At 47.3% G+C, this 19,417-nt stretch overlaps 3 protein-coding genes across 3 annotated transcripts; all 3 read right to left on the bottom strand.

The window, feature by feature from the left end:
- Positions 1–2,337: 2,337 nt before the first annotated feature.
- On the bottom strand, positions 2,338–2,676 carry LOC138097140 (protein FAM32A-like). Its single transcript, XM_068993382.1, has one exon. It carries the CDS (start codon positions 2,674–2,676, stop codon positions 2,338–2,340), a length of 339 nt encoding a protein of 112 aa, XP_068849483.1.
- Positions 2,677–10,926: 8,250 nt separating this feature from the next.
- Positions 10,927–13,899, bottom strand: LOC138097127 (zinc finger and SCAN domain-containing protein 5B-like). The gene is made up of 4 exons (XM_068993370.1): positions 13,522–13,899; positions 13,026–13,232; positions 11,949–12,102; positions 10,927–11,573 (listed from the first exon to the last, which is right to left on the bottom strand). Exons 1-4 carry the CDS (start codon positions 13,897–13,899, stop codon positions 10,927–10,929), a joined length of 1,386 nt encoding a protein of 461 aa, XP_068849471.1.
- Positions 13,900–16,247: 2,348 nt separating this feature from the next.
- LOC138097138 (protein FAM32A-like) lies at positions 16,248–16,586 on the bottom strand. Its single transcript, XM_068993381.1, has one exon. It carries the CDS (start codon positions 16,584–16,586, stop codon positions 16,248–16,250), a length of 339 nt encoding a protein of 112 aa, XP_068849482.1.
- Between the last annotated feature and the right edge of the window lie 2,831 nt (positions 16,587–19,417).

Genomic DNA, 19,417 nt, shown 5'->3' with positions numbered 1-19,417 from the left:
ACTGACTGCAGAGTTTTCAGTAGGACTCTGGACAATGCTTCTAGAAGTGGGTGCCCAACTGACCCTGATAGAAAAGAATTTCCTCTTGCTTTTCCTCAGTAATAGATTCAGTATTCAGAAGTATGGCGGCAAAAAAGAAAAGAAAAAAAGAATGCTGCCAATTAGTTTTATTTTCATCCACCCTACCATCCCTCAGCCCAATACTGGGCATTAGTCCCCCTTCAGTATTTCATACCAGGGACAAGAATCCATTCTATTCTTCCGACATCCATCTTAGAGTACAACAAGAAACTGCGTAGTCAAAAATGTCCCCAGGGCAGTGCTTAAAAGCCCTTGTTGAAAAAATGAACCACACCACAGGACCCCGTGGAGTGCGGAAACAACCTCATTCCCAGAAGAGTTCCACGAATGAACCACGGTTTATGAGTGGCCGGAGGGCGGCCGGTGGATTTCACACGGTCTCTGAGCGAATGCAAGGTGAACAGAGAGCCAGGACTTAGTGAAACCCACTTCCACGTGCCCTGACTTTCTAGCCTTCTCTTTAGACAGTCCCCATCAATTACCTCCTTGAAGCCTTCTCGCCTTGGTCCTCCTCAGCTGGGGACTTGACTCAAACTCTGCAGGCGGAGAAGCGTCTCCCTGCAGAGCCGGGGGCAACGCCGGACTCCTCGGCCTCTGGCCCAATCAGCGCACGGATTGCGTAAGGGCGGGGCAAACACCATAGACAATCCCACTTTCCTTGATGACCAGGGATTCGCTTGCCCTTGGAAACTCGCTCAGGAGAAACCACGATGTTCTAAAGAGGCCTCCACAGTGGTTGAGTGATCCATTCTGTGTATTTTTGCTTGGTTTTGTTTTCGGCCAAGCAGGGAGGCGCGTTGGATCTCAGGTTCCGGACCGCGGAAGGAAACCACGCCGCCCGCAGCGGAAGCGTCGAGTCTCAACCGCTGGACCGCTAGGGAAATGCCTCGGTTTCTTTTTGGATTTTATTTATTTGGCACTTTGGGGATGGTTCTGGGGTGAACGGATTGGTTTTAATGATCTCGTGAATTTTTTGTCTCACTGCCAGGAGGGTTTGACAGAGTCAGGGACATGATGGTGGGAGCCAGATCGGTTTGACTCCTCTGTTCTTGTGAGAGAAGTCTTAAAAGGGTTTTCTAAAATCAGCCGATGAGCCAAGGTGTGAGAAGAACCGACTTCTAAGTAGCCTTTTTGAAGACTAGAAGTTGTCCACCAATAGGAAAGAAGAATGACACCTATCACTTTCGGAAGCCTTCCTTTCTCTAAACACCTCGGGAAGAAATACCCGAACAAGTATGGAGTGAGTGAATCTCTCTCAGCATAGTAACAGCCATGTAGGCAAAACCAGGGCTATCACCTATTCCATGTAGAAAAGTCTTAGAAAATACGCAGAGCACTCTTTGACAGAAATGTGTTTATTTGAAATTGAAATTCCACCGGAGAGCCTGGCCTCTGTGCCAGGAGCGTGCAGTTTTACAGTGAAGTCCCGCCTAACAGGAAGGCGGTCAACAGTAGGCTCAGTTTCGTGATGAAGTACGGGCAACTAATGAGACGTGCTTTCAAGAGAAGAACAAAACAAAGCAAAAACTTAGTGAAACAGGCTACACTAAAGTGGAAAACATCCGAAGGGAACCATAAGCCATCACTCAAATATCCCCCTCATTCACTGAATGGAACCCCCCTGGAGCCAACATCCTCCAAAACTCTTCACGTCATCCACCCTTTGTGTACAGAATTGACAAATCATTGTGAAATTCCTTCTTGGAGCAGAAAGGACTTGGACCCGAGGGCAGGGTCCTGGGCCAATCGTTCGGAATGGGTTTCCTGTGGGGATGACAGATCCCAGGGAACGGAAGGCCGGTGACACTCCGGCACAGTAGGGCTCGAGCCAGAGTGTGAACATGGAGGGTCCCATTGTGTTGAAAGCTTTGTCACAGTGCTCAGAGCAGAAAGGCTTCTCTTGGGTGTGGGTCCTCTGGTGAGCAAGCAGTGTGGAGTCCTGGGTGAACTTCTTGGGGCAGAGATCACAGCCTAGGGCTTCTCGTCCTCGTGGGTCTCCTGGTGAACACACAGGGCCGGAGGCTGCATGAACCATTGGACATGGATGTTGCTTTTTTTTTTTTTTTTAATTTAGAGTTAAAGAGCCATCTCTCTTTAATGCAGTTCCAGAATAAGGGCCCATTACTTTGATAACCACGGGCTCAGCAGAAGGCTCGAGAGGATGTGTGTAAAAGAATGTTTCCAAAGGCTCCAGAGGTGAGCACAACCCTGCTTCCTGCTTCCCCTGGACAATAGTCCATCTCCTGGGTGGGGCAGCTACTTGGTCCAGCTGACTTTGGGGATGTCATAGTGCTCCGTGAGCGTGTCCAGGTGTCTGTTGAAGTCCTCCACTCTCTGCTTGTGGGTTGTGGATGCTTTCTTCAGGACCCTCTCCATCTGTCGCGTCTCCTGCACCTTCTCAAAGGCCACCTGGGCTGGGGTCCGCTTGTCAAGGTGGCGCCTCAGCTCCTCCTCCTGGTTCTCCTGGATTTTTCCCATCGGTTGCAGGAGTTTTGCCTTGTCTCTGTCCTTTTTCTTCTTCCGCTTGGTCACGCCAAGCTCTGGGACTCCTTTCAGCTTCAGGGGTCCCTTTTGGACCTGCTCATAGGCGTCCATGCTGCCCATCTTTGGATTCGGATTTCTAAATCGACAAAAGTGCGGGGTCCGTTTTCTCAAATGGAAATTGGGACAATATCGTTCTCTACTGTAGATCCGGGAGGTTCTCTCTGTGCAGGTTAACACAAATGAATGCAGACGAACATCTCTGCTTAGCCCAGGGGGCCGAGGTTCAGAAAGCCCTGTGGAATAATTGCACCACACCACACCATGGAGGGTGGCAACACTCTCCCCCCTCACAGAGAGCTCCGGCTCAGCCATGGTTAATACGGAGTTTAAGGGAGACCCACTGCTTTCACAAGGTCTTTGAGCTGATGCAAGGTGAGTAGAAAACCCAGCCTTCCGAAACCCCCCACCTCCTTCTGTACTGATTCCCAAACCTTCTCCTTAGATGTTCTCTCTCATCACTTACCTCCTTTGAGCCCTCTTGCCGTCAGCTTCCTCAAGTCGGTGACTGGCTATCAGAGTGTGTTGGGGGCTGAAACGTCTCTATTTATAGACAGCCAGGGGAAATGGCAAGGGTCCCTGCTTGTTACCCCATCAGCACAGTGATTGTGTAAGGGTGGGTCAACCCATTCATATGACCTCATTCTAGATAATCCAGTTTATCCATGGATCCAGTTTCACACGAACACTGAACCAGGAAAAAACACAATTTATCAAAGAGGTTTCCATGGTGGTTTTGTGGGAGACTTCTCTGATAGCTCAGTTGGTAAAGAGTCTGCCTGCAGTGCAGGAGATGCTGGTGTCATTCCTGGGTCAGGAAAATCCGCTGGAGAAGAGACAGGCTACCCACTCCAGTGTTCTTGGGCTTGCCTTGAGGCTCAGCTGGGAAGGAGGTAAAGTGGGAGTCTTTCAGTCAAGTCCGACCCTTTGTGACCCCGTGGAGATACATTCCATGGAATTCTCCAGGCCAGAAGACTGGAGTGGGTACCATTCCCTTCTGCAAGGGATCTTCCCAACCCAGGGAGCGAACCCAGGTCTCCCGCATGGCAAGCAGATCCTGTACCACCAGGGAAGCCCAGGCTCCTTTTGTCAGGAAGGTTGATTTTCCTGGTCCAGCAAGTACTTTCTCATTTGCCTGGAGAGTTGGAAGGAGTCACAGCATAGGTATCTGACAGTTGTAACCAGTTTGGGTCGCCTATGTGTCCCTGGTGGCTCAGTGGTAAAGAATCTACCTGCCAAGGCAGGAGGTGTGGATTCACTCCCTGGGTTGGGACAATCTCTCGCAGAAGGAAATGGCCAAGCCACTCCAGTTTTCTTCCCTGGAAAATTCAATGGCCAGAAGACCCTGGTGGGCTACAGTCCATGGAATGGCAGAGTTGGACACAAGTGAGCGACTAAACAGCCCTTTATAAATTCCGCATGTAGAGATCTCAGACGAGGTCAGAATCCTGTATGTTCTGTAGGGAATGTGCCACTTTTGGGGTTGCAGTCTGGCTTTTTGGTAAGTACAATTTGGTGTGGCACAGACACTGGTGGTTCTGATTAGGGGCTGTCTGGGACTATTCCAGGACCCGACAAAGAATGTACATTCTTTAACCATAGTGACTGAGGAATTTACTACCAAAATGTTGAGCACGTGCTTCTAGACGCCCATGACAAATTCACCCGTATGTAAAGGGATTTCCTCTCCCTTTCGTTAGCAACGTATTCACTTTTCTGAAGAACGGGGACAAAAGATAAATGAACAGGATTAGTTTCATTTTATTCCACCCTTCCATCTCTTCTACATTCCTCATCCCAAACCCCATACCTTTCCCTCACGGGTACAATATCTCATATTGAATGGACATTAGTCCATCCATCATTCTTCTGACATCCACCTTTCCAGGAAGAAAAGGCTCAAATGTCTGAATGGCTCCCTAGATTTTGACTTCTGTAGTCTGGGACTATGTTGTTCTTTGCTGTACTTTCAAGAAATTTACAATGTGTGAGACTCCTCAAATGGATATTAACAGCAATGCCAGGTTTTATATTATTCGGTCAAGACAAGCCACCAGGAAAGGCTCTCAGTCATTATTCTTCTGGGGAAAAAAAATACAAGGAAGACTATTTAAACACTGAATTCCATGTAATGTAATGACGTTGGAAATATTCAGCAAAGATTGTCCACCCAAAACATTTCCTTGCTGTCACCAGGGTGTTTCTTAGCTCGAAGGAAGGGATGCATAAAAGGATCCAAGAGAATAAAGTTCCTCATCAGATGCTTGTTATGGTCATGAAACACGCAACGTGCAATTTTGCCTCTTTCTTAAAGTGTACAATCTTGTTCCACCACGTTCGTTCACAATTTTGTGCAACTGTCAATTTTGTCTACTTCTAACTTTTTTCATCACCCCAAGAACAAAATGTGAATCATGAACAGTCCCTCCCCATTCTCTGCCCACCTTCCCCTTTACCCTTGGCAATCCATTCATCGACTTCTTGCATCTATGGGTTCAGTTCAGTTCAGTCGCTCAGTCGAGTCCGACACTTTGAGACCCCGTGAACCGCAGCACATCAGGCCTCCCTGTCCATTACCACTCCTGGAGTTTACTCAAACTTTTGTCCATTGAGTCAGTGATGCCATCCAACCATCTCATCCTCTGTTGTCCCCTTCCCCTCCCACCTTCTATCTTTCCCAGCATCAGGGTCTTTTCAAATGAGCCAGTTTTTTGCATCAGGTGGCCAAAGTATTGGAGTTTCAGCTTCAGCGTCAGTCCTTCCAATGAATATTCAGGACTGATTTCCTTTAGGATGGACTGGTTGGATCTACTTGCAGTTCAAAGGACACTCAAGAGTCTTCTCCAACACCACAGTTCAAAAGCATCAGCTTTCTGCCGCTCACCTTTTCTTAAGTCCAACTCTCACATCCATACATGACTACTGGAAAAACCATGGCTTTGACTAGATGGACGTTGGTTGGCAAAGTAATGTCTGTGTTTTATAATATGCTGTCTAGGTTGGTCATAACTTTTCTTCCCAGGAACAAGAGTCTTTTAATTTCATGGCTGCAGTCACCATCTGCAGTGATTTTGGAGCCACCCCCTGCCCCCAGAATAAATTCTCTCACTGTTTCCACTGTTTCCCCATCTATTTGCCATGAAGTGATGGATAGGACCGGATGCCATGATCTTAGTTTTCTGAATGTTGAGTTTTAAGCCAAGTTTTTCACTCTCCGCTTTCACTTTCATCAAGAGACTCTGGTTCTTCTTCGCTTTCTGCCATAAGGGTGGTGTCATCTGCATATCTGAGGTTATTGATATTACTCCTGGAAGTCTTGATTCCAGCTTGTGTTTCATCCAGCCCAGCTTGGCTCATGATGTACTCTGCATTTAAGTTAAATAAGCAGGGTGACAATATACAGCCTTTACGTACTCCTTTCCCAATTTGGATTCAGTCTGTTGTTGCAAGTCCACCTCTAACTGTTGCTTCCTGACCTGCATACAGACTTCTCAGGAGGCAGTTCAAGAAGTCTGATATTTCTGTCTAAGAATTTTCCACAGTTTATTGTGATCCACACAGTCAAAGGCTTTGGCATAGTCAATAAAGCAGATGTTTCTCTGGAACTCTCTGCTTTTTCAATGATCTAATTGATGTTGGCAATTTGATCTCTGGTTCCTCTGCCTTTTCTAAATCCAGCTTGAACATCTGGAAGTTCATGGCTCATGTACTGTTGAAGACTGGCTTGGAGAATTTTGAGCATTACTTTGCTAGCGTGTGAGATGAGTACAATTGTGCGGTGGTTTGAATATTCTTTGGCATTGCCTTTCTTTGGGATTGGAATGAAAACGGACCTTTTCCAGTCCCTGTGGCCACTGCTGAGTTTTCCAAATTTGCTGACATATTGAGTGCAACACTTTCACAGCATCATCTCTGAGGATTTGAAATAGCTCAATTCGAATACCATCCCCTCCACTAGCTTTGTTCATAGTGATTCTCCCTAAGGCCCACTTGATGTGACATTCCAGGATGTGTGGCTCTAGGTGAGTGATCACACCTTCGGGATTATCTGGGTCATGAAGATCTTTTTTCTATAGTTCTGTGTGTTCTTGCCCCCTCTTCTTAATATCTTCTGCTTCTGTTGGGTCCATACCATTTCTGTCCTTTATTGAGCCCATCCTTGCATGAAATGGAAGGCAGGCTCCTCTCCAGTCCGGGCATAGGGTTCTCACTGCAGTGGCCCCTCTTGTGTGAGGCCGGGGCTCTCGGCGATGAACATTGGGGTACATGTGTCTCTTTCAATTCTGGTTTCCTTGGTGTGTATGCCCAGCTGTGGGATTGCTGGGTCATAAGGCAGTTCTATTTGCAAGTTTTTAAGAAATCTCCACACTGTTCTCCATAGTGGCTGTACTAGTTTGCATTCCCACCAACAGTTTAGGAGGGTTCCCTTTTCTCCACACCCTCTCCAGCCTTTATTGCTTGCAGATTTTTGGACTGCAGACATTCTGACTGCTGTGAAGTGGTACCTCACTGTGGTTTTGATTTGCATTTCTCTAATAATGAGTGATGTTGAGCATCTTTTCATGTGTTTGTTAGCCATCCGTATGTCTTCTTTGGAGAAATGTCTATTTAGTTCTTTGGCCCATTTTTTGATTGGGTCGTTTATTTTTCTGGAATTGAGCTGTACAAGTTGCTTGTATATTTTTGAGATTAATTGTTTGTCAGTTGCTTCATTTGCTATTATTTTCTCCCAATCAGAAGGCTGTCTTTTCACCTTGCTTATATTTTCCTTTGTTGTGCAGAAGCTTTTAATTTTAATTAGATCCCATTTGTTTATTTTAGCTTTTATTTCCAGTATTCTGGGAGGTGGATCATAGAGGATCCTGCTGTGATTTATGTCAGAGAGTGTTTTGCCTATGTTCTCCTCTGGGAGTTTTATCGTTTCTGGTCTTACATTTAGATCTTTAAGCCATTTTGAGTTTGTTTTTGTGTGTGGTGTTAGAAAGCGATCTAGTTTCATTCTTTTACATGTGGTTGACCAGTTTTCCCAGCACCACTTGTTAAAGAGATTGTCTTTACTCCATTGTATATTCTTGCCTCCTCTGTCGAAGATAAGGTTTCCCTATGTGTGTGGATTTATCTCTGGGCTTTCTATTTTGTTCCATTGATCTATATTTCTGTCTTTGTGCCAGTACCATACTGTCTTGATGACTGTGGCTTTGTAGTAGAGCCTGAAGTCAGGCAAGTTGATTCCTCCAGTTCCATTCTTCTTTCTCAAGATTGCTTTGGCTATTCGAGGTTTTTTGTATTTCCATACAAATCTTGAAATTATTTGTTCTAGTTCTGTGAAAAATATCGCTGGTAGCTTGATAGGGATTGCATTGAATTTGTAAATTGCTTTGGGTAGTATACTCATTTTCACCATATTGATTCTTCTGATCCATGAACATGGTATATTTCTCCATCTATCAGTGTCCTCTTTGATTTCTTTCATCAGTGTTTTATAGTTTTCTATATATGAGTCTTTAGTTTCTTTAGGTAGATATATTCCTAAGTATTTTATTCTTTTCGTTGCAATGGTGAATGGAATTGTTTCCTTAATTTCTTTTTCTACTTTCTCATTATTAGTGAATAGGAATGCAAGGGATTTCTGTGTGTTGATTTTATATCCTGCAACTTTACTATATTCATTGATTAGCTCTAGTAATTTTCTGGTAGAGTCTTTAGGGTTTTCTATGTAGAGGATCATGTCATCTGCAAACAGTGAGAGTTTTACTTCTTCTTTTCCAATTTGGATTCCTGTTATTTCTTTTTCTGCTCTGACTGCTGTGGCCAAAACTTCCAGAACTATGTTGAATAGTAGCAGTGAAAGTGGGCACCCTTGTCTTGTTCCTGACTTTAGGGGAAATGCTTTCAATTTTTCACCATTGAGGATAATGTTTGCTGTGGGTTTGTCATATATAGCTTTTATTATGTTGAGGTGTGTTCCTTCTATTCCTGCTTTCTGGAGAGTTTTTTTTTATCGTAAATGGATGTTGAATTTTGTCAAAGGCCTTCTCTGCATCTATTGAGATAATCATATGGCTTTTATTGAATCAGTTCTGATGAGATGGATGAAACTGGAGCCGATTATACAGAGTGAAGTAAGCCAGAAAGAAAAACACCAATACAGTATACTAACACACATATATGGAAGTTAGAAAGATGGCAATGATGACCCTGTATACAAGACAGCAAAAAAGACACAGAATGTATAGGGGATTTTGGACTCAGAGGGAGAGGGAGAGGGTGGGAATATTTGGGAGAATGGCATTGAAACATGTGTACTATCATGTAAGAATCGAATCGCCAGTCAATGTCCGATGCAGGATATAGCATGCTTGGGGCTGGTGCATGGGGATGACCCAGAGAGATGTTATGGGGAGGGAGGTGGGAGGGGGGTTCATGTTTGGGAACCCATGTTCACCTGTGGTGGATTCATGTCAATGTATGGCAAAACCAATACAGTATTGTAAAGTAAAATAAAGTAAAAATAAAAAATTAATTAAAAAATGTTTTAAAACTAATAATAAATATATATGTAGTTTTTAAATGGCGATAGGGTCACCGCTCAGAAACCCTTGAAGAAAACGAGCCACCTCACAACACCATGTGTGGAAACATTCTCCTCCCCTCACAGAAGAGCTCGATTAACCCTTGTTCATGTGGGGTTAGAGGAAGATCTCCTGTCACAAGTCTCCCAGCTAATGCAAGATGAGCAGAATGCCAGACCTTTCTGAAACCCACCCACGTGTCCTCATTTCTAAGCCTTCTCCTTGGACGTGCCCACTCATCGTTTATCCCTGCGAGGTTTCTTGCCTTCAGCCTCCTCAGGTCGGGGACTGGCTCTCAAAGTGTGTCTGGAGCCGAAATGTCCGTATTTATAGAGAGTTGGGTGAAACTGCAGGGGTTTCTGGCCATAACCTCATCATCCCAGTGATTGGATAAAGGGCATGGAAGGAACCACTTTGGATAATCTGGGTAGATTCAGTTTCCTGTGGAGACTCCAACAGGAAGAACCATTAGAGAGGCCACCATATTGGTTTGGTAGTAAATGTTCTCGTATGTATTTTATTTATTTTAGACTTCATGGATGGCATTTCTTGGGGAAACAGATTGATTTTCCTGATCTAATGAATTTTTTCTCTCTGCTTGGAAACAGTGAGGCAGTCCAATCACTGTAATCCGATGGTTGTAATCAAATTGGGTTACCTAATCTTGTCTCTTTCCTCATGAAATGTCATCAAAGACATCTGACTAAAATCAGCTGATGAGATCAAGTGTAAGAAGCCATTTCAGAGGCATCACAGAAACCAGAGGTTGTACACCACTAGGGAAAAAGAAGGCAATGGCATCCCACTCCAGTGCTCTTGCCTGGAAAATCCCATGGGCGGAGGAGCCTGGTGGGCTGCAGTCCATGGGGTCGCTAAGAGGAGGACACGACTGAGCAACTTCACTTTCACTTTTCACTTTCATGCATTGGAGAAGGAATCGGCAACCCACTCCAGCGTTCTTGCCTGGAGAATCCCAGGGACGGGGGAGCCTGGTGGGCTGCCGTCTTCGGGGTCACACAGAGTCGGACACGACTGAAGCGACTTAGCAGCAGTAGCAGCAGCAGAGGAAAAGAATGTCATTTATCAATTTAAGAAGCCTTCTTTTTCTAAATGCCTAAGAAGCAGTATCCAAACTAGTACAAAGGGAACATATCTCAACATAATGGCCACACAGACAAAACCACAGCTATCACCTACTCTGTGTAGCAAAGTCTTAGAAGAGAAAAGACACAGCTCTTTGATAGAAATGTATTTGTTTATTTGAAATTTAACTTTCACTGGTGATCCTGTATTTAATCTAGCCGTCCTGCTAGGAGCATCCTATTTTACAAGGAAATCAGGCCTGATAAGAAGGCAGTCGGCAGTAGCCTCACTCTGATGATGAGGTACTGATAACCAGTGAGACACAGCTTCAAGGGAAGAACAAGAACACAAAGCAAAAACGTGTAAGAAAACCATAGTCTAACATCATAAGGCAATTATCCTCCAATTGAAAATAAACATATGAAAAGGAAAACTATAGTCTATAGCAAAGTAGAAAACAAAATCCAAAGGGAAAAATAAGTCATCATTCAAATATCTTATTTCACGTGAATGGAACACCACTGGGTTACAGTATCTTCCTAAGCTCTCTGCTGGTCATCCACACTTTGTATCACACAGGTGGCAAACATTCTAAATTTTCTCATTAAAACAGAAAAGACCTGGCGCTGAGGGCAGGGTCCTGAGCCAGTCATTTGGAATGGATTTTCTGGTGGCGTGCCAAAGCGCCCAGCTGACGGAAGGCACGGTGACACTCGGGGCACACGTACGGCTTGACCCCAGAGTGGGTGCGTTGGTGAACATTGAGGTTCCCTCGGCGGCTGAAGGCTCTGTCACACTGCTCACAGCGGAAAGGCTTCTCCTGGGTGTGGGTCCTCTTGTGAGTGCGCAGCGTGGAGTAGTGGGTGAACTTCTTGAGGCAGAGATCACAGCTGTAGGGCTTCTCGCCAGTGTGGATCCGCTCGTGAACCCGCAGGTCCGAAGGCTGCATGAACCCTTTGGCACAGATGTCGCATTGAAAGGGCCTCTCTCCTGTGTGCGTCCTCTGGTGCAGGGTAAGCTGAGATTGATAAGGAAAGCTCTTTTTGCACACCCTGCATTCACAGGGTGCCCGACCCGGGCTTTCTGCTCCCTCAGGAACACTGGTGGGTCCCACGGTGCCAGATGAACCAACGGAATGGGACCCAAGCTGTCCTGAGAGCTCTCCTTGGTCCAAACACGTGGCTGCTTGTTGACGCACGTCTTGCCAAGTGGGGCTGCTGTCCCGTTTCCTTAGGACATGTCTGCGATTCTTCAGAGGACCTCGTCTGGATCCACTCGTAGTGGAAACGTCTCCCTCTGGAACACAAGAGGAAAGGGTTCAGGAGCCACATTTGAAGTATCACTTCCTTCCTGGGGACTCTCCCCTCTCTCTCTGCCCTCCCAGAATCTGCTGAAAGAAGAGATTCAGCACCATATTTATCAAGGAGCATTTTCCATGGTGCCAGCCTCACTGGAACCATCCCTAATCTTGGCCACACACTTCCCATCAACCAAACTACCTGAGTCTCGCTGATGAAACACTCTGGAACATTGATGACGGAGAAGGTTGGCACAGGAGAACCAACTCCTACCCGGCCCCAACACCAAGGGATGGAAATGCTGGGTACCCCTTCCTGGACATCAGTGGAAGCAGTCATTACCTCCTGTGGTCTCCAAGTGTTTAATACTCACCACGATCCTGCAGAAGTTCAGGCTCTTGAGACGGAAGGGTTCTTGTCACTCCTGTGTCTTCCAGCAGGTCCTTCTCCAAGTTCTCCTTGGAGGGCATCTGACCCTCCAGTTCACCTGTTTCAGGAATGGTCTCTGGCGGGAGAGCTTTCTGGCCCTGACAAGGGGCAACCAAGCAGAGTCAATCCCACTGCCTTAGCCCATGGCAAGCTCTGTCTCCTCTTTCCCCACCCCCCTAGTACCCTGATCTAAGACTCCAGCTTTCTGAATATCAGTTTGGGGGATGTGCCCTGACTGCTTCCCATCACCCTGACTGGCAGTCCTCTCCTGATTCCCATGACTGTCCTTGATCTATACCGACCACCTCTGGCAATCAAGTCCAGATTTCACAGCTGGCACTGCCAACTGTCTTGCACATATGTCTCCACCTCATCTCAAATCCTCCCTGCCCCTGACTCTGCAAGCAGAGGACTCTGGCTCAGGGCTCCTGACTTCACCACTTGTTGATACGTTGCCTGGATTTGTCCTCCTCATGGAGGGTGGCCTGGGGCATAATAAGATGATATGCAGTATAGCTGGTCTCTATTCATGAGAAATCAGTAGCATCTCCTCCCCTGATTCACACTGCAAAAAATCCACTCTCTCCAGACATACTCCAAAACCTTCTGGGGTGGGGCGGGAATGACTCCAACTGGGAATTTTTTATTCAATTCAATATTCAATTCAATTTACAATATTCCCCAATAGTAAGTGCCTCTGATGAAATCCATCATGGGTAAAACAGCTGTGAGCGCATTTACCCCTGACGAAATGACCCAGCACCATCCCGTGGAAACAGGACTCCTCTGTCCTCGTGCTTATGGCCACAAGCTTTCATGGTGAAGCACTAGGAGGTATGGGTGAGTCTTCATTCTCACACTGGCTGGAAAATGGCTGGGCATGGAATGCAACCATGGGAATTCCTGGACACAGTGGGTCCATTCTTGTCCTTTGCCAAGTTCTCCCCATTACTTTCGCAGCCACGCCCACCCGACCCTCTTCTACCTGCTCCCAGACTGCAGGTCAGGACATCACACTCACCTGCACCCTCGACAGGTCCTTGGCTCCTGGCAGATGCTGCCCGTCTTGGCTTTCCTGCTGGCCCTCGTCTGGAGGGACGACACTGACTGTAGACTGGGGCTCCCTGGCTCCGTCTCCCTCATCGTGCCCCTCACTGACCTCAAATCCTAACATCTCAACATCCGAGACTGGCATCAAAAAATCCTCCCCTTGGACACGGACTATAGTCTGTGAGAAAAAATTCGAATAGGATCAGTCTCCCTTCACAGGATCCAAAAAGGCATTCACTGCGTATCCCAGCCTAGGAGCCCACCTCCTGGGAATGACATTTGAAAGAGCAACACCCTCAAAGTGAGGACCGACAGAAACGTCTCCCGTGACGCCACAGGCAAGCGCTCACCCCTGTGGGAAGCACTGATTTCGAGCCAAGCCCTCCGGTCCTTCTGCTTCATCTCCCAGCTCGCAGCCCATCTTCCCACCGTTCCCTCTCTCACAGGGTCCCTAGGGTCCTACTCACCCACTTCTTCAGTTTCTGCTTATTTCTCAGCACCTCCTCCAGATCCTTACAAGTCTCCGCACCACTCCTTCTGACTAAGACCTGGATCTCCGGCGGCATGCACATCACGAACTGCTCCAGCACCAGCCTGTCCACCATCTGCTCCTTGGTGTGAAGGTCCGGCCTCAGCCACAGACCGCAGAGTTCACGGAGCCTCCTCAGAGCCTTGATCGGGTCGGATTCCTCCGAGCTGCTAAACCTTCTGAAGCGGATGCGCAACTCTTCAAGGGCGGACTCGGGCTTTTCCCTTCCGGTGTCCTGGCGTGGCGCAGACGCTGGAGACTCTGCTCCGGGGCTGTTCGCGAGGGGGCCACGACCCGCTCTCTGGTTCTCAGCCATACTGACTGCAGAGTTTTCAGTAGGACTCTGGACAATGCTTCTAGAAGTGGGTGCCCAACTGACCCCGAAAGACAGGACCTTCCTCTTGCTTTTCCTCAGTAGTAGATTCAGTATTCAGAAGTATGGCGGCAAAAAAGAGAGAGAGAAAAAAAGAATGCTGCCAATTAGTTTTATTTTCATCCACCCTACCATCCCTCAGCCGAATACTGGGCATTAGTCCCCCTTCAGTATTTCATACCAGGGACAAGAATCCATTCTATTCTTCCGACATCCATCTTAGAGTACAACAAGAAACGGCGTAGTCAAAAATGTCCCCAGGGCAGTGCTTAAAAGCCCTTGTTGAAAAAATGAACCACACCACAGGACCCCGTGGAGTGCGGAAACAACCTCATTCCCAGAAGAGTTCCACGAATGAACCACGGTTTATGAGTGGCCGGAGGGCGGCCGGTGGATTTCACACGGTCTCTGAGCGAATGCAAGGTGAACAGAGAGCCAGGACTTAGTGAAACCCACTTCCACGTGCCCTGACTCTCTAGCCTTCTCTTTAGACAGTCCCCATCAATTACCTCCTTGAAGCCTTCTCGCCTTGGTCCTCCTCAGCTGGGGACTTGACTCAAACTCTGCAGGCGGAGAAACGTCTCCCTGGAGAGCCGGGGGCAACGCCGGACTCCTCGGCCTCTGGCCCAATCAGCGCACGGATTGCGTAAGGGCGGGGCAAACATCATAGACAATCCCACTTTCCTTGATGACCAGGGATTCGCTTGCCCTTGGAAACTCGCTCAGGAGAAACCACGATGTTCTAAAGAGGCCTCCACAGTGGTTGAGTGATCCATTCTGTGTATTTTTGCTTGGTTTTGTTTTCGGCCAAGCAGGGAGGCGCGTTGGATCTCAGGTTCCGGACCGCGGAAGGAAACCACGCCGCCCGCAGCGGAAGCGCCGAGTCTCAACCGCTGGACCGCTAGGGAAATGCCTCGGTTTCGTTTTGGATTTTATTTATTTGGCACTTTGGGGATGGTTCTGGGGTGAACGGATTGGTTTTAATGATCTCGTGAATTTTTTGTCTCACTGCCAGGAGGGTTTGACAGAGTCAGGGACATGATGGTGGGAGCCAGATCGGTTTGACTCCTCTCTGTTCTGGTGAGAGAAGTCTTAAAAGGGTTTTCTAAAATCAGCCGATGAGCCAAGGTGTGAGAAGAACCGACTTCTAAGTAGCCTTTTTGAAGACTAGAAGTTGTCCACCAATAGGAAAGAAGAATGACACCTATCACTTTCGGAAGCCTTCCTTTTTCTAAACACCTCGGGAAGAAATACCTGAACAAGTATGGAGTGAGTGAATCTCTCTCAGCATAATAACAGCCATGTAGGCAAAACCAGGGCTATCACCTATTCCATGTAGAAAAGTCTTAGAAAATACGCAGAGCACTCTTTGACAGAAATGTGTTTATTTGAAATTGAAATTCCACTGGAGAGCCTGGCCTCTGTGCCAGGAGCGTGCAGTTTTACAGTGAAGTCCCGCCTAACAGGAAGGCGGTCAACAGTAGGCTCAGTTTCGTGATGAAGTACGGGCAACTAATGAGACGTGCTTTCAAGAGAAGAACAAAACAAAGCAAAAACCTTACTGAAACAGGCTACACTAAAGTGGAAAACAACATCCGAAGGGAACCATAAGCCATCACTCAAATATCCCCCTCATTCACTGAATGGAACCCCCCTGGAGCCAACATCCTCCAAAACTCTTCACGTCATCCACCCTTCGTGTTACAGAAGTGAGAAGTCATTGTGAAATTCCTTCTTGGAGCAGAAAGGACTTGGACCCGAGGGCAGGGTCCTGGGCCAATCGTTCGGAATGGGTTTCCTGTGGGGATGACAGATCCCAGGGAACGGAAGGCCGGTGACACTCGGGCACAGTAGGGCTCGAGCCAGAGTGTGAACATGGAGGGTCCCATTGTGTTGAAAGCTTTGTCACAGTGCTCAGAGCAGAAAGGCTTCTCTTGGGTGTGGGTCCTCTGGTGAGCAAGCAGTGTGGAGTCGTGGGTGAACTTCTTGGGGCAGAGATCACAGCCTAGGGCTTTTTGTCCTCATGCATCTCCTGGTGAACACACAGGGCCGGAGGCTGCATGAACCATTGGACATGGATGTTGCCTTTTTTTTTCTTTTTAAATTTAGAGTTAAAGAGCCATCTCTCTTTAATGCAGTTCCAGAGTAAGGGCACATTACTTTAATAAGCACGGGCTCAGCAGAAGGCTCGAGAGGATGTGTGTAAAAGAATGTTTCCAAAGGCTCCAGAGGTGAGCCCAACCCTGCTTCCTGCTTCGCCTGGACAATAGTCCGTCTCCTGGGTGGGGCAGCTACTTGGTCCAGCTGACTTTGGGGATGTCATAGTGCTCCGTGAGCGTGTCCAGGTGTCTGTTGAAGTCCTCCACTCTCTGCTTGTGGGCTGTGGATGCTTTCTTCAGGACCCTCTCCATCTGTCGCGTCTCCTGCACCTTCTCAAAGGCCACCTGGGCTGGGGTCCGCTTGTCAAGGTGGCGCCTCAGCTCCTCCTCCTGGTTCTCCTGGATTTTTCCCATCGTTTGCAGGAGTTTTGCCTTGTCTCTGTCCTTTTTCTTCTTCCGCTTGGTCACGCCAAGCTCTGGGACTCCTTTCAGCTTCAGGGGTCCCTTTTGGACCTGCTCATAGGCGTCCATGCTGCCCATCTTCGGATTCGGATTTCTAAATGGACAAAAGTTGAGGGGTCTGTTTTCTCAAATGGAAATTGGGACAATATCGTTCTCTGCTGTAGATCCGGGAGGTTCTCTCTGTGCGGGTTAACACAAATGAATGCAGACGAACATCTCTGCTTAGCCCAGGGGGCCGAGGTTCAGAAAGCCTTGTGGAATAATTGCACCACACCACACCATGGAGGGTGGCAACACTCCCCCCCCTCACAGAGAGCTCCGGCTCAGCCATGGTTAATACGGAGTTTAAGGGAGACCCACTGCTTTCACAAGGTCTTTGAGCTGATGCAAGGTGAGTAGAAAACCCAGCCTTCCGAAACCCCCCACCTCCTTCTGTACTGATTCCCAAACCTTCTCCTTAGACGTTCTCACTCATCACTTACCTCCTTTGAGCCCTCTTGCCGTCAGCTTCCTCAAGTCGGTGACTGGCTATCAGAGTGTGTTGGGGGCTGAAACATCTCTATTTATAGAGAGCTGGGGGGAAATGGCAAGGGTCCCTGCTTGTTACCCCATCAGCACAGTGATTGTGTAAGGGTGGGTCAACCCATTCTTATGACCTCATTCTAGATAATCCAATTTATCCATGGATCCAGTTTCACACGGACACTGAACCAGGAAAAAACACAATTTATCAAAGAGGCCTCCATGGTGGTTTTGTGGGAGACTTCTCTGATAGCTCAGTTGGTAAAGAGTCTGCCTGCAGTGCAGGAGACGCTGGTGTCATTCCTGGGTCAGGAAGATCCGCTGGAGAAGGGACAGGCTACCCACTCCAGTGTTCTTGGGCTTGCCTTGAGGCTCAGCTGGGAAAGAGGTAAAGTGGGAGTCTTTCAGTCAAGTCCCACCCTTTGTGACACCGTGGAGATACATTCCATGGAATTCTCCAGGCAAGAAGGCTGGAGTGGGTACCGTTCCCTTCTCCAAGGGATCTTCCCAACCCAGGGAGCGAACCCAGGTCTCCCGCATGGCAGGCAGATTCTGTACCACCGGGGAAGCCCATGCACGTTTTGGCAGGAAGGTTGATTTTCCTGGTCCAGCAAATACTTTCCTCATTTGCCTGGAGAGTTGGAAGGAGTCACAGCATAGGTATCTGACAGTTGTAACCAGTTTGGGTCGCCTACGCGTCCCTGGTGGCTCAGTGGTAAAGAATCTACCTGCCAAGGCAGGAGGCATGGGTTCACTCCCTGGGTTGGGACAATCTCTCGCAGAAGGAAATGGCCACACCACTCCAGTTTTCTTCCCTGGAAAATTCAATGGCCAGAAGACCCTGGTGGGCTACAGTCCATGGAATGGCAGAGTTGGACACAATTGAGCGACTAAACAGCCCTTTATAAATTCCGCATGTAGAGATCTCAGACGAGGTCAGAATCCTGTATGTTCTGTAGGGAATGTGCCACTTTGGGGGTTGCAGTCTGGCTTTTTGGTAAGTACAATTTGGTGTGGCACAGACACTGGTGGTTCTGATTAGGGGCTGTCTGGGACTATTCCAGGACCCGACAAAGAATGTACATTCTTTAACCATAGTGACTGAGGAATTTACTACCAAAATGTTGAGCACGTGCTTCTAGACGCCCATGACAAATTCACCCGTATGTAAAGGGATTTCCTCTCCCTTTCGTTAGCAACGTATTCACTTTTCTGAAGAACGGGGACAAAAGATAAATGAACAGGATTAGTTTCATTTTATTCCACCCTTCCATCTCTTCTACATTCCTCATCCCAAACCCCATACCATTCCCTCACGGGTACAATATCTCATATTGAATGGACATTAGTCCATCCATCATTCTTCTGACATCCACCTTTCCAGGAAGAAAAGGTTCAAATGTCTGAATGGCTCCCTAGATTTTGACTTCTGTAGTCTGGGACTATGTTGTTCTTTGCTGTACTTTCAAGAAATTTACAATGTGTGAGACTCCTCAAATGGATATTAACAGCAATGCCAGGTTTTATATTATTCGGTCAAGACAAGCCACCAGGAAAGGCTCTCAGTCATGATTCTTCTGGGGAAAAAAAATACAAGGAAGACTATTTAAACACTGAATTCCATGTAATGTAATGACGTTGGAAATATTCAGCAAAGATTGTCCACCCAAAACATTTCCTTGCTGTCACCAGGGTGTTTGTTAGCTCGAAGGAAGGGATGCATAAAAGGATCCAAGAGAATAAAGTTCCTCATCAGATGCTTGTTATGGTCATGAAACACGCAACGTGCAATTTTGCCTCTTTCTTAAAGTGTACAATCTTGTTCCACCACGTTCGTTCACAGTTTTGTGCAACTGTCAATTTTGTCTACTTCTAACTTTTTTCATCACCCCAAGAACAAAATGTGAATCATGAACAGTCCCTCCCCATTCTCTGCCCACCTTCCCCTTTACCCTTGGCAATCCATTCATCGACTTCTTGCATCTATGGGTTCAGTTCAGTTCAGTCGCTCAGTCGAGTCCGACACTTTGAGACCCTGTGAACCGCAGCACATCAGGCCTCCCTGTCCATTACTAACTCCTGGAGTTTACTCAAACTTTTGTCCATTGAGTCAGTGATGCCATCCAACCATCTCATCCTCTGTTGTCCCCTTCCCCTCCCGCTTTCAATCTTTCCCAGCATCAGGGTCTTTTCAAATGAGTCAGTTTTTTGCATCAGGTGGCCAAAGTATTGGAGTTTCAGCTTCAGCGTCAGTCCTTCCAATGAATATTCAGGACTGATTTCCTTTAGGATGGACTGGTTGGATCTACTTGCAGTTCAAAGGACACTCAAGAGTCTTCTCCAACACCACAGTTCAAAAGCATCAGCTTTCTGCCGCT

Source organism: Capricornis sumatraensis, chromosome 20 (genome assembly GCF_032405125.1).
Source record: "Capricornis sumatraensis isolate serow.1 chromosome 20, serow.2, whole genome shotgun sequence".
Taxonomy (NCBI): Eukaryota; Metazoa; Chordata; class Mammalia; order Artiodactyla; family Bovidae; genus Capricornis; species Capricornis sumatraensis.
Note: the sequence above shows the minus strand (reverse complement) of the source record. Positions and strands in the feature narration are given on the sequence as shown.

Excerpts from the sequence above, each read along its gene's own strand:
- LOC138097127 (XM_068993370.1), bottom strand. The coding sequence starts at position 13,899 with ATGGCTGAGAACCAGAGAGCGGGTCGTGGCCCCCTCGCGAACAGCCCC. Across the intron at positions 12,103-13,025 it reads AGGACCTGTCGAGGGTGCAG|GGCCAGAAAGCTCTCCCGCC; the intron begins GTGAGTGTGATG and ends GCCCCTTGTCAG. Across the intron at positions 11,574-11,948 it reads TGAACTTCTGCAGGATCGTG|AGGGAGACGTTTCCACTACG; the intron begins GTGAGTATTAAA and ends CTTGTGTTCCAG.
- LOC138097138 (XM_068993381.1), bottom strand. The coding sequence starts at position 16,586 with ATGGACGCCTATGAGCAGGTCCAAAAGGGACCCCTGAAGCTGAAAGGA.
- LOC138097140 (XM_068993382.1), bottom strand. The coding sequence starts at position 2,676 with ATGGACGCCTATGAGCAGGTCCAAAAGGGACCCCTGAAGCTGAAAGGA.